Source organism: Pelophylax lessonae (genome assembly GCF_965119305.1).
Source record: "Pelophylax lessonae genome assembly, chromosome: 1".
In the NCBI taxonomy this organism is placed as follows: Eukaryota; Metazoa; Chordata; class Amphibia; order Anura; family Ranidae; genus Pelophylax; species Pelophylax lessonae.
In genome coordinates, this window is record NC_138768.1 from 871,226,388 (window position 1) to 871,241,764 (window position 15,377).

The 15,377-nt window shown below is 42.2% G+C and overlaps 1 protein-coding gene across 1 annotated transcript in view; it reads right to left on the reverse strand.

Annotated features, from left to right (window-relative positions):
• LOC309569259 (E3 ubiquitin-protein ligase TRIM39-like) overlaps positions 1–13,548 on the reverse strand; it is a gene marked incomplete at both ends in the record, with an annotated part of 435,889 nt that extends 422,341 nt beyond the window's left edge. Inside the window, one exon of the mRNA XM_082275018.1 lies at positions 13,106–13,548. Coding sequence (XP_082131144.1) covers positions 13,106–13,548 — 443 coding nt within the window. The remainder of the gene's footprint in view (positions 1–13,105) is intronic.
• Between the last annotated feature and the right edge of the window lie 1,829 nt (positions 13,549–15,377).

Sequence of the window (15,377 nt, forward strand, 5' to 3'; positions counted from 1 at the left end):
AGGCAGGTCAGGGAACATCCGAGGGGTAAGGTCTCTTTTACATCTAGTGCTAATGGTAGGCTGTTCGAGATTAAGGATTTTATCTCATGCAGCACCACGCATGTAGTGTATGGTTTTGAGTGCCCCTGTGGCCTCATTTATATTGGACATACCAAAAGGACTCTCACTAAGCGTGTGTCTGAGCATATCTCCAATATAATTAAGGGCTACAAGGATCACAGTGTGTCCCTTCATTTCAAAAAAGTACACAACCGAGACCCATCTGGACTCAAGTTCTGAGGGATTGAGAAAGTGTACCCGCAGTGGCGTGGATCCAATATAGTGAGAGAGCTCTCAAAAAGAGAGACCCATTGTATATGTCTCACTAGCGCCTTATATCCCAAGGGTTTAAATGTCGAGCTAGATGTCAACTGTTTTATAAGAGATTATTAATGTGACATACTTGGGATATGGGGTCTTGTCTTGGTTTAGTCTCCAATGGGGATTGGACACTGGCCCTCGATTGTTGCCGGGATGAGTACTCTGCTGTGCGATGGGATTTTTTTATTTTTTTTGGCTGCTGTACAATTTTAGTACTCTGAGTGTATTTTTAGTTATTTTAGTTATAAGGTGTTCTTGGAGAGGGTATAATAGGTCCTCGACATATTACTTACATTTTAGCAGTGCAGCAGGTATGTTGTTGCTGCGATTTGTAGTGCTTTTAAACAACAGAGGGGTGGGTATGGTGTTCCCCTTCTCTGTTATTTTATATCTGTATTTTATGAGATTATGCCTAATTATATGCATATGTCTTTGAGCAGAGATATGTGCATCACAATTAATTTGGGTTTAGACAGCATCAGAAAGTTTGCGGTGCTGTGCTTTTTTGTAGAATAGTGGCCCGATTGACAGTCATTGAAATATATGATATATGTTTTTCAGGCAATTTTTAACAATACATTTTTAATTATACATTTATATTCATGTTTGCTGGGTTTTATGTATGTTTTTATGTATTGATTTATTATAGATGTACACTGTTATGTGATTATATTATGATTTGATGCTCGTTGCCTGTAAGGGTGATGTTATTCTGCATAGGATTTAGTATCACTGATCACCTGTGATGCCGATCTTCTTGTGATGCAGAAATTGCAGCAAGGGGTTAACTATTGAGGGGCGGAGGTTTGAGATAAATAATGGTGCCGTAGCCGTGTGCTCGCTCCCTCTGCTGAAGTCTTGTAAGACGAAACCGGTCAGGGCACGAGCTACACGGTCATCTAGGAAGCAGGACGCCAAGTGGGAGACTCGGTACATTCCGTGGGCTTCCGGATGCTGACGAGTATGACGGAGGTCTGGTAGGCTCCCTAATGCGGCTGTCACTGTCTTCAGTTATGCATAAGATTCTACGCTGTTTTTACTCTGTCTTGTTGTAAGTGCAATTGTGAAGGGGGGTCGGCCTCAATAAATATGTGCATTAGCTATACTGCTCTATGTGCTCCTTATGTTTCCTCCCATGCACTACACCTGAGTGTTACATGTTCGGGTGAGCAGCCTTATGCATCAGAGTGTACATCTGAGACGGTGGTCCGGATACTAGAGATTGGGAACCTGTTTGTCTTTGGGCTGTTTATTTGCCAGTCTTCTGCTAAGTGTGATTCCCTGGGGAGAGGTTTCACATGGTGAGGTGAAGGGATTGATTCCTGTTCGGCTCTAACACTGGTGTTACTTCCCGCTGTGGACTTCACCGAGACTTTCCCATTATCCTAATATATATATATATATATGGACTCTATGGACCCTGTTTCTTTTGCAAGTTTTCTTCACATTTTTTCATGTTTAGTCATGACATTTCTCAGCGCTGCTTGTGTATATGACCCTTATTCTAGTAGGAGGTAGTATGCACCTTTTAATAGATGTTATAGCATGCTTTCCTGTCAAACTGAACCCTACAGAGCTGCACTGAAATTAATCCGGCAGTTCCCAGAGGCTTCCATCTTCGCCCAGTCCTACTTCCATATTCTGTCCCTTCAGACGATTTAATGACCGGACCGCGGTAATGTTACTCCTGAGTATGAGGTTGGTAGTCCCATCACAGTGACATAGATTGGGGCTGTAAATGGACTTTGAGCTGTGCATGCACGGATATATTTACATGACGGGTGACAAGCAGGAGGATGGATTTACGGCAGAAGAGACCGCTAGGGTCTCTTCTTTCATAAATATCCTGTCTGTCAGCAGTTTCTTAAAAACAGTTTCTTCAAACCAAAGTTTACTACTAGTGTTGTTTTTTATTAATTAGCTCCTAAGGAACTTCAACGTGATGAAGACCGACAACCAGGACCGTCACATACTGGTAAATGTAAAGATGTCTTTATCTGTTTCCCCCTTATTGTGACAAAATAACTAACAGTGTAATTTTTCAAGCAGATGAGCAAGAAAATGTTATTGCAAATGAGGATGGAGGAATGGATGCTCTACCACAAACAAGTAAACCTACAAACCACCAAAACTTTTCTTTATAGATTTTTTAACCATATATTTGATTTTAAGAATTTTGTTTTCATAATTTTTTATTTATTGTTTTATAGATCAAAAAGAAAGATGAGTGGTACCACCAATTGAACATGTACCAGCTAACAATTCTTCTTCTGGCCCTATACGGGTTCCCAGAGGAAGGAGAAGAAGGTGTGACGGCATTGCCATGAAATCTGTAATTACTAAATGCTGTGTATATTACATATCTTTCAATGTCAGACAGGTTCCTTTTGTTGTGTTTTGGGAGGGAATGTGGGTTGCCTTGTCTCATTGTTAAGTGCTAATGACCTACCATTGTTCTGTCTGTCTGCCTTAAGAGAAACGTATTATGGGATGTATAAAGATATGTGGATTGGATGCTAAGGGGGAGGGGGGATTGTCCCACATTGTATATTTTTGTGTACACTGTAGGAGAGTGTAAAACTCTGTTCCGATTGGATGGTGAATGTTGAGTACAGCCTTCAACAAGGTCCACCTGGGTGGTACCTTGTGGGTGTAAACTGTATATAAGTCTGTTCAATAAAGTTGTTCGAGAGTTCCTTCACCCTCATCTACAGTCCTGTCCCTTATTAGTGGAATCTGCTGCAAGGGATTGCTATGGTCTTCCATACTCCCTTAGAGAATCACTGAGCTCTTGTAAGAGCTTGTGTAGAGCTTGTTCTGCTGCACTCTGGGGAAAGAGAGGTTCACCCACAGGAACCTGGAGCCTTGTCGTAGGTCCAGGGTGGGTAGGAGATTGCGAGACCCTAACCAAGCTGTGGCGGTTCGTGGGGTCTGAAGTGGTTACGGTGTCTGGTGGAGTGCTTGGAGCCCTTGGAAAGCACTAGGAGCATCTGTCAACGGAGGTACCCGGTCTGGGGTGCCCTGATCCATTACAGAATGGAATTGTTAGCTGATAGAGTTGAGGCAGCTCTGAATAGGAAGTCTGTTCAAATAGGGCAGACTTTGAATTTATTGACAGAAAGCCTTAAGGATCGACAAACTTTGCAGGATTCTATTATGACCTCCGTTGTTTCTGAAGTGAGACGATCCAACGACAACTTAGAGCGTCTCACTATAGAAATTTGTAATATAGGATCCACCCTTTTGCAGCAGCAAAACACCCTAAGTAACATTTTAGAAGAGCATAAAAAGATTTCCCTTGCTCTTCTGCATCTAGTTGGCCATGTTACACTTCCTAGCCAACAACTGGCCCCCATGGATGAATTCAACTATGGGATGGCTCCCACCAACCCTTGAGAAGCACATCTACAGTTTGTTAATTCAAAATAGTGTATTTGTCCATTATGTAGGAACATAATGATGCTCCTTGTTCTTTTTTGTTGCTGATTGCACCATTATTTATTCTTCTTTTCAATAATAATAATAAAAAAAAAAAAATTACTGTTACTATATTGTCAAAATCAAACATGTGTAGTGGGCAATGGAGGTCGATAAAATTAAAGCTATGGAACGACTTCTTGCACAAGAACTTGGTGATTTGGAACATTACCAGAATACTTGGTCCTTTTGGCTGGAGTTTCGAAACTCAGCAGAGTTTGTTGATTGGGTTTCTGATACACCCGTTGAGGGTGGACAAGGATCATAGCGGAGTACATATTTAATACTTATTTAATATGAAACACAAACTTCTTTGCTTTGGTACGCCACTTTTGTTATTATCTTATTTATTTTACTACTTTTCTTTTACTTTTCTCTATTCTCTTTCTCCCCCCTAACCTTCTCCCTTCCTTCAACATTAGTTGGAAAAGAAGGGAAGGAAAAAGGACCCACACGAAATAAGTACTTTGATGGAATGATTTTGTAAGCCTGGATTAGGTGTTTTATTTAGAGGAGTACTAGGTCATGAAGTCCCTGAATTATATTATAGATATGAGTTAGTCTCACTAAGAATATATAAAGGTTTAGTCAACTTAACCATTCCCTTTTTTTTTATTTTTATTTTCCCCTTAAAGTTATTAAAGTATTCATCTAACACTGAATGTTCGGTAGTTACACTCTGACTTTAAAATGTTGTGCACTAAGAAAATTGGTAATAAGCAAGAGGGTTTTTGGGGGAACTTTTGTTTTTATATTGTTTTTTCCTTTTTTACTTCTTCTCTGTATACTTGTACCTTATAAACTAAATTAATAAAAAATAAGATTGAAAACAAAATCAAACATGTTCTGGTTCTAATAATAATATATAACTATTATTTTTATTTTTTTTCTGCAGAATAAATTATCAGAAATCCAGTGTGTGTGATTTGTGATTATTTTTAATTTACATTTAGTAATGGGAACAGTAGAACAATCTAACATAAAGCTTCATGTGGTTTCAATAGCATTAGCCATCATAACAGCATTACCTTTTACACCTGCATTTTTTTGACACTTGCACATAGGGGCAGGTGTATGATTAACCAATTCTAAAAACCAGGTGCCAATGGACAACAATTATAGAGGAAGTAAACCCTCCTCTGACACTTGTACCTATAGGTAAGCCTATATTAAGGCTTACCTATAGGTACTGTAAATATCTCCTAAACATGTACCGTTTAGGAGATATTTACATTTCATGCAGCCAGTGACGTCACTGGCACATGCGCTCTGAAGGAATGGCCGATCGTGCCGTTCCTTCAGAGCCCCGTGCCGTGACCGTCGGCTCCCGCGCGCGGGAGTGACGTCACCGCGGCTCCGGCCAATTAGATGGCCGGATGCCGCGATCCCGGAAGACGGGCGACTGGACATGTCGCCCGTCATAGAGGTAAGAGAGCGGCACGGCGGGGGCTCGTTCTAAGGTAAGTATTTGATAATGAGCTAGTATGCGATGCATACTAGCTCATTATGTCTTTCTCTTTCAGGATGTAAAGAAAAAAAAATGTTTTTCTCGGTTTACAACCTCTTTAAGTAGTAAAGGCCCGTACGAGTCGAAATTTTCGTCTGACGATTTCCGGCTTGTTAGTATAAGGCTTCCGACAACCGACTGACTTTTCAGCCGAAAAAAATCTGGTGTGCAGGCTATAAAATTTTTGTCCTCCGTCAAAACACGTCCGATTTTTGTGCAGTCAGTACAGATTTCGACAGGGAAAAATCTTATGAGCAAGACTGGGCATGCTCAGAGAAGAAAGAACACAAGGAAAGCAAACCAACACATGACATCACTTCTGAAGTCTGTTGTCGTGCGGGAAAATTCGTGTGCAGTCTAGGCACATTCCAACCAACAAAACACCACTCTGGACAAAAGATGGACGACCGGTTGGCGGAAATTCGTTGCGTGTGTACTAGGCTTTATAAAGATCATCTTTAATGAGTGAAACAGAAATAGTTGTGTAGGAGGTTGAAAATTGGGTAATGATAGTATGCTATTAGGGTAACTTTTTTGAAAACTGTCGGAAGTCACTGGTCACAGGTGTACCCGAGGACTATGGGCACAATCATCTCTGGCCTGCTTCAGGCTTCACAAATAACATGAGAGTGTAGAGGTAACTCTGTGAAGGTAACGGAAAATTGATTACATGTTAGCAAAAATTAGAATTTTTAGTCGGTTAAATAAAAAAAACATTATTTGAACAAAAATTATTAAAAATTGATCAGATGCTTCAACTGTCCCCTACAGGCTATAATCCATAGAATTGACCAATAACATAAATGGTGATCACTCATTTCTCAATCAGCATTGAACATTGTAAACTGTAAGTCCATGCTCTCTACCCTTCCTCACCAGCTTTTTATTTAAGGCCATGCGTGATACAGGCGAGAGCCCCTAGATCAGGCTCACATTCACCTGTAGAGGGGCAGAGACAGGAGCTAATCAGGCCTTTGGGTGGATTCTGGCAATATTGACAATATAGAGTCAGGAGATGCTCTTTGAGACAGAAATCAGTGTGATTGAATTTCTCCGGAGAGCACAAGTAGTGCAATTCTGTAAACGAAAAGAAGTTATGGCCAATAAGTAATTTGTAGCCAAGTTTCTCTTTCGGTGACTTACCTGAAAACGAAGACCTCCAGCGGTGCACTGTCACCACTGCAGGCGCTTCCATCTTCACCCAGTCTTTCTTTCATGTTCGGTGACTCTGGGCATCTGATTGACCCAGTCGGGCGATGACGTCACTCCCACGCATGTATGCGTAAGTCGCTGTTTGTGGCACAACTCTGGCGGAATGGCACAGGTATGCCCTTCCTAGACAGTGCATGAGCCGTTGACGTCACCAGCTGCATCGATAGTAAATATCTCCTAAACGGCTCATGTTTAGGAGATATTTATTGCACCTATAAGTAAGCCTTATTGTAGGCTTACCTATAGTTAAAGTAATACATAAGAGTTAAAGTACTACCATTTAAAAAAACAAAATTATACTTATCTAGGTGAATGCAGCAGCTGTACCTATACTACTTGTTTCCCCCACCTTTTCTAGTACAAGAAATGAGCAATCAGTGACTGCTTTTCGCACAGCTCTTTTTCTCACCAGCTTCCTAAGAGGCTGAGCCAGCTGCCAGTGAAAGCATCTCAGTGGATCATAACATTGTGCACAGTTACTCCTCTCTATGAACTGGGTGGTGCTCTTGATTTTTCCCTGTACAGAAAAATACATGTTGATCCTACCAGAAATCCGGTGAGCACCTAAATTCTTGTTTGAGCCAACAAAACTTTTTCTGCTACATTGAAATTTCAAGCAGTGTTGTCAGCCAGGTTTAGGACATGCTGTACTCTGGCATGTAGGAAGATATATATGGGTAAGTCAACCACTTTGCCATTAGGTTCATCAGTGACTACTTACTTATATCAGTACATTCTTCTCTTTCTTTCTCTGTCAACCCACCAGATTGTGTAGGACAGTCAGGTACATAGCATCTTCAGAATTAACCACTTTACCACCGGAGGATTTTGCTGTCTTCCGTCCAGGCCACTTTTTGCCATTCGGCACTGTGCAACTTCAACTGACAATTGCGCGGTCGTGCGACGCCGTACCCAAACGAAATTTACGTCCTTTTTTTCCCACAAACAGAGCTTTCTTTTGGTGGTATTTGATCACCTGTGCGATTTTTACTTTTTGCGCTATAAACAAAAAAAGAGCGTTTATTTTGAAAAAATAACAATATTTTTAACATTTTTTTATATGAAATTCCCCCCAAAAAAGATGTAAAAACCAATTTTTTAAAAAATTTTTGGCCAATTTGTTTTCTGCTACCTATGTTTGGTAAAAAAAATCGCAATAAGCGCATTTTGATTGGTTTGCGCAAAAGTTATTGCGTTTACTAACAAAGGGAAAGATTTCTGTCATTTTTGGTGTTTTTTATTTTAACGCGTAATGGCGGCGATCTGCGATTTTTTTTGCGGGACTGCAACATTGCGGCGGACAGATCGGACCCTTGACTGACATTTTTGACACTTTTGGGGGTACCAGTGACATTACTGCAGTAATCAGTGCTATATATATGCACTGTTACTGTAAAAATGACACTGGCAGGGAAGGGGTTAATTTTATTGGAGAGGGAGGGGTTAATGTATGCCTGGTGCTTACTGACGTGTAGGGGGGAGGTGACTGTGTGAGTCATGGACAGATCGGATGTCCAGCTATGCTGAACAGTCCGATCTGTCACTCCCTGTCACTGTGGAGATCCGCCCGCTGTGTTTACACACAGCGGGCGGATCTCCAGACTCGATCCCCGACGATCGGGTAAGAGCAGCGGCGATCGCCGCTGCTCCTCCCCTGGCCCGACTCCCGCTGTGAATGAAAACAGCGGGAGCGAGCCTCCGGCGGCGCGCAAGCGCCGCCCAGAAGGGGGAGTGTCTGACGACGTTAATACTACGTCGTCAGACGATAACGAGCCACTCTGCCGCAGTAGTATTACTGTGAGCAGACGCAAAGTGGTTAAAGGTCATCAGTGACTCTATATTTATCTCATTAGAGGTTGTTCTCTCTCACACTCTCCTCTTCCTTTCCTCCCTCTCCTTCTGCCCCCTTCCCCTTCATCCCATTTCTTTCTCTTCCTCTCCTCCCATCTGTTGTGGAAATTTTTTAATTTTATTGATATTTGTGTGGACATTTTTCAGGAAGTGTTTTAGTAAAATTGCCATTATGTCTCCCAATGTCAGTGCACCGGTAATGGCTATGCACAGCGAATATGGTTATAACTGACATTGAGGAAAGACCTGTAGTTGTGGAAACTTTCCATTAAATGGAGACTGCATATCACTCACCTGATCTCCCGAACGGCAGGCACACTGAGCGGCTACCACTGGAGAGAACGCCGATCCGGATCTATGGCAGTGTGATGCAAACTCCACTGCGGAAATGTTTATCAGCCAGCCAGGGCCCCGGTATTCACTGGCAGAGATATGTTTGCCCTTTTACTGGAATAATGGCTGGTAGCTTTCTATTATGCTTGATCCGCATGATTGAAATACTGCTGCTGTTTTCCTATGCAGATATCGTCCCATTTACTGGAATAGTAGCAAATTCACTATCAAATATGGTTTTTAGGAACTATATTATATAGGATTCACTCTAACAGGTTATGACGGGAGTGCATGCTTATGAATTGGTGTGGCCGAATACATGAGAATCCACAATAGGGTTTGGCAGCCATGTTTAGTAATAGTGCTTTTTTCCGCTTTCACTTGACAGTTGGAATATCATGCACACGGCCGTGTTTCTCCATAAACATACTCTCCCCTTTTCCTATTGTACTTTTAAAAGTATAAATGTCTGTGATTGCTTGTGTTGACACCACCACCCCTGTAACCCCCTTTTGTTCTCTGACTATACATAAACCAGGGCTCTCCTCTAAAGGCAGATAATTCCTCAGTTGGCATCAATTTGACACAACGTGTGCCTGTTTCCTTCTTTGTTTCCGAGCGCTTGGATTTCTTTATACAAAAGAGCTGTACATTGTACTTTTCAGTACACTGGATTAATGGTGCTTGGCGCGTATTAATATCCACAGGTGCGCTTTTCAGCGCAGCAAAGGTTTAAGCGCACGAGCAAATTTTGTATGCTCCAAACCTCATTAATTTCCATAACACCATCCCATCTCTTTCTTATTCTTCCTCCCTCTTTCTCTCTCTTGTCCTCTCCCATCCATGTCTCTCAATTCATTTCAATTAAATTAATGTTCCTGTGTGACCAGTCTTCCAAGTCAGCAAACTTCAATTTCGGGTCCTTTAGTTCACTATCATGGTCAGCATGAGAATTTATGAGTTCATTGTGTGCAGAAAACAACACCTCCATTTTGGATTCAATATGGGTGACCCACTGTTCACGGTTCTGTGATGCATATGAGAGAGAAGATGATTTACTATAGAACCTTTATGGTCATGTTTTAAGATTGTACAATAATAGCATCTGTTATACATTCTATTTTTTCTATCTGCCTCTAAAGTCCCGATTGGGGTAATACTGTTTACGATTTGAGTTGTTCCGACATGTTGAAAAAATCCTTTACTTTGGACATAGACCGGTACCTAGTCAGTCTTTTCCCCAATATAAAATATGTGAGAGAAGAAACCACAGCTGAAACCTTAGAATGGAGGGTCTGTCGTATAGATAGAAGCATATTTTTCATAGTTTGCTGCAACATTGGTTGGGGTTATGCTGAGAAGGTGACTATTGCTAATGGACGCTGATTAGCAGTGAGAGAGGTCAAGGGCCACCATATTAAGGATGGCCCGTGTTGGCTCATCTTTCCTGTATCTGGATTTAGCAGGGCTGGCTGTTGTAGGTATGGTGGAGAAGACTCGCCATTGTCTGCTGGTAGAGAGGAAACAGGGTGCTGTGCAGGCTCGGGGACACCAGGCGATGAGTAGAGCCATGTAATGCCTCAGTAATATCTGCTGTTGCCATCTTGGCTAGATCAGGAACCCGCTCCTGAGAAGAATGCCATGAGCTTCTGCGGCATTCTGTCACTTTTCCTCCACTTGGACATGCCAGCAGGAAGTGATGAGAGAGTGGGGCAGAAGTGCTTTTAAGCAGCCTGTGCTCTCTGTCATAGTAAAGCTGCGGTACAGCAGGGGACCGAGCGGAGCTCCGGAGCTGGACGGCCATTCTTTAGAGCTGGCACACCATACCCTTCTAACAAATACCTAGGACTGTATACTTTCTAGAAAAGGTCCATTTAGGGGATATTTGTATGGTCCTGACATTTTAGGTCCCTTACAAAAAAAAAAAAAAAGGAGGCTATAAGTACATGAAAAAAGATAAATTTTTTTAAATATTTGGGTATAAGTAATAAAATGCTGCTGCGCCCCCCCCCCCAATAGCACTAATTTAACACAACCAGAGGATGATCCCTTTCCGAGGCAGCCTCTGCCTACAGTTAGTTGGAAGCCACTGTGGCCGTGCCCCCAACCCACCTTCCTTCCTCAACGAAAAAAAAAAAAAATAGTCAGGGTGCAGTGGGCCGCATTGCGTGCGGTTCTGGGCCGCAGGTTGGACAAGCCTGGTCTAATCCATCCCATCATATCTATATCCAATCACTGATCAATATTCTCATATACAGAGCCAAGGATCCCTACTTCCTAAAACAGTATCCCCCCCCCCCCCATCACCTGTCCACACTACACCCCACAGAACACAGCTCAAAATAAAAAATCGCTAATCACTGACTTCTGTTAATCGTTTATCATAGAAAGAAAATAACATTGTTAGTGACAGATATTAAACTCCTCCCCCAGTACATCAAACCAATAGCAACACGACTAGCACTGGCTATATTAATAGTGACAATTATTACAACCAGTCACAGTGAAGTGGAGGAGCAATTCCAGAGAAATAGATTTGTAATGTGTAAAAAAAAAAAAAACCCATGGAGGGCAGACATTTAGGATTTATCATTGTGGATATTAAGGGGTGTGTCTAAACAAAACCTATTTTTCTAGTTTTGGATGGGGGGGGGGGGATTAGAACCCATGTCAACATTCTAACATATCGTATAGAAAAGAACGTCTACAACAGGGGGCACAAAGAACTAAAAATCTGACTAAGGTTCTAATCCTTCCAAAGTCAAAACAAATTGACTTCTGATCAAATGAAAAGGTGCAGGCTTCAGGGCTGTCATCTCAATCCTGACTATATTACTTCGAGTTTCACTCACCCAGAACAAGCACGGAGCAAATGAAGCCTAACAAATCTGACCTCCCGTATACTTGGTCAGTGACACACTACAGTAGGCGGTGAAGTGAGGTTTAGGATGAAGAGGACGGCCCCGGAGCCTGCAGCTTTAGAGAAATCAGACATGTTGCTTCTTATCCACTGCTTCCAGCTATCAGTACTACACCCATCAGATTCTCAGCCCTGTGATGTCACCAGTGGGCAGATTTCTCACATCTGATTCCCCCCAGATAACTTTATACAGGAACCTAACCCTACCCATATCCCAGCATGGAGGGGCTCAGTGAAGGTGGCGGTGAAGGTGTGGAGGTGTTGGATCGGGTCACATAATTCATAAAAGGAGATCCGCCCAGCCTCATAATCCAAATATATCCTGACTTTGTTACTGGAGACATTCCAGGGCAATTTGATCTTCTTACTGTCATATATCACTGAGTACTGATTATCAAATCTCCTCAAACCCCATGACTTCCTATTAGACCCAATCCATGAATGAACTCCTCTCCTATCCATACTGGGGTAACACATCCCGACTCTCCAGTACGCTGACCCCCTGACATCGACTTCCCAGTAATGTCTCCCTGAGGAGAAACTCTGACTGCTCATCACCTGAGAATGCTGAAATCTCTCTGGCGTTTCTGGGTAAATCTGACGTGATGACCAGGATGCAGTTTTCCTGTCCTCTGATACATGTAGAAGACTACCAGCTGTACTTAAATCCAGCAATATGTTTGTAACCCCTGACACACCCAATGTTTGCTGTACAGCCCCAATATTTGGTCCTCCAGCCTGGCCGTGTGAGCGTTGTATGGTGGGGCTAGGTTGGGGAAGTCTTCTGGACGGTTCAGCATTGATGTGGACTTTTTCCTTTGTAGAAGAATGTGTATAGACATGTGTGCCTGTATATTTCTGTACATTTATCCCAGACATGATATCAGATAAACCTGTGTGTAAGAGCCATGCCACATCCAGATTGCCTCCATCATGGAGGAGTTTATCATGTCTCTCTGTCCTCATCTCCATCCTCCGTATCACAGAAGTCATCTGTGTCTGATTCCTGTAGGAAAGTCAGGGGATCCGTCATGTTACACAGCTCCTCAATTTCACCCATCTTCCTGGTCATCTCCCCCTCCTTTATTTCCAGCTGTTGGATCATATCAGACAGTGATCGAGAGACCCGCTCTGCCTGCCAGAAGATCTCACTCAGGACTCTCTTCTCCAGGTCTTCCAGACATCTCCTCAGGTCCCTGAACAGAGTAGTGACTCTCTCGGTTTCATCTTCTGCTTTTCCTTGCACTCTCCTCCTGCGTTCCTGCAGACTCTGGACTCTCTTCTCCATCTCCTCTCTCTCTGTCATCAGTTTCTGCAGAACATTTCTCAGTTTCCTCCTCTTCATCTTAGATGCCTCATCCAGAGTCTCCACCTGGTGTCCCCGATGTTCTCCAACCAAACTGCAGGACACACAGATACAGGTTGAGTCCTCATTGCAGTAATACTCCAGGATCTTCTTATGGACGGAGCATTTCCTGTTCTCCAGGAAAGTGGTGGGGTCACATAAAACATTTTCTGGTGACTTGCCTTGGACTGTAAGGTGACTGTTACACAGAGAAGCTTGACAATCCAGACCGAATTTTACAGCAGGTACAGGAGAGTGAATACAAAAAGTAGAGAAGACCCCGGACTGCTCCTGAGCTGGCTGAGCAGACAGGAAATTCTCCACAATGTTACGCAGTGTTAAGTTCCTCCGCAGTGCAGGCCGCTCCTGGAACTCTTCTTTACATTTAGGACAGGAATAACCTCCAGACCCCTCCTGGGTATCCAACACACGGCCAATACAGTCTCGGCAGAAGTTGTGTCCACATTTTAGGGTTACAGGATCTGTCGAAATGTTCAGACAAATGGAACATTCCAGCTCCTTCCTCAGATTAACAGATGCCATTGCTGAAAGCAGAAGAAAAATGACAATAAAAGTCTGACACTCAGTAACCAGTTCTGTATATTAATACACATGGTAAGACTGAATGTGGCCATAGATGGAACATTTGGCCATTGAACAGGGATTGGCTGAATTTTGATCAATCTATGGCTACTCCCACAAGAGAGAAGTCAGTCTAATGATCAGCTTCTCTTTAATGGGACTATTTATTGATCAATGTATTCTGATAGCAGAAGATTCCCCACTGTTACAATACAATAGCACGGCAGGGAAGATCCCTCCATCAACCTTGCTTGTGTGGATGGGGGAAATCACATTTTTTTCACATCAACCTGTTAGCTAAACAAAAAAAGAAACAAACACTATGTGTGGCCAGTCTGACATTCCCAGATACAAGCTATCCTGGTGGGAAGTTTAAGAGAAATATTGAATTCTAATATTCTTAGGCTGAAATGAACATTATATATTGAACTTTTTTTGTGACTCCAAAGCATCAGAACAGTCTGAAGGCAATCACTTGGAAGGAGCTTCGGGGGATGTGAGGGTGAACCAAAAACCTAATTAAACATTCTTTAAGCTGACCATTTGGTAATAGACTGTACTGGGGAGGAGGGGAGTTGAGAACAGGAAGTATGTGACCATAAATGGTAAATTAACTTTTTATGCTCAAAGGGAGGGGTCTTCACCAATAAAAAGGTTTGCGAAGACCACATGCTCTCTCTCTATTGCACTGAATGCTGACTAAGACACAAGATGGTAACATAGAAATTCTGTGTGTGTGGGGTAATTTTTGTCTTGTAATGTATCCTTTGTCTTGTGTATTGTTCTGTGCAACTTTGTCCATTTGCAACACTATTTGTAAAGATCACTGTTTTTAAGATTTTATCATCTATGTCATAATTGATTCATCTTAAATTTCTTCTCCATAAAATAAATTAGATCTTTATTTTTTAGCAGTTATTCATTATTGATTCTAATAGTAATAGCCTCAACAGCATTGGCTAGATTCTTTTATAGACAAAAAAGGTTATATTCACTTATTAGATTTATTAGACTGATGATCATTAAGTGGATAAGTGAGGTGAATAGAAACATTTCCATAACAGAAGCTGTCAAAGCTGACAGCCAGTCATAGGTAGTGGGGGAATTCCCTGCTCCTCAAAGCATACACATAATGTAAAGATAATCTCTAGTCATAGGAATCCTTATAGGGAAGAACACTGATGATACATGGGAGGATTCCTGACAATAGTCTCCCTATTTGGGGGAAAACATTGTTTAATCTACAAATACAATAATGTCATCATGTGCCTAATCCACCCAGGAGCAGCTGGCTTGTCTACCTCCCCTGAAATGATCAAATCAGATGAATTAAAAGTTCTAGAAGACCCTTTATGGGGATAAAGACTCCTGTCCACCTTATTTTGAATATCAGCTTCAATGATGGTACTCAGTAGAGTTACTCACTTATGCCTCGTACACACGCAACGATTGTTGGCCGTGAATTTTCGACCAACGTCCGATCGGCCGATTTTCGGCTTGTTAGTATGACGATTCCGACAACCGACTGAGACTTTTCGGCCGAACAAAATCTGGTGTGCATGCTATAAAATTTTTGTTGGCCATCAACAGAACGGCCGATTTTCCATCAGTCAGTACAGATTTCGGCAGACAAAAATCAGATGAGCAAGACTGGGCATGCTCAGAGAAGAAAGAAACAGCACATGACATCACTTCTGAAGTTGGTTGTTGGCTCAGAAAATTTGTGTGCAGTCTAGAGCACATTTCAACCAACACAACAATGGACAAAAGACGGCTGATCGGTTGACCGA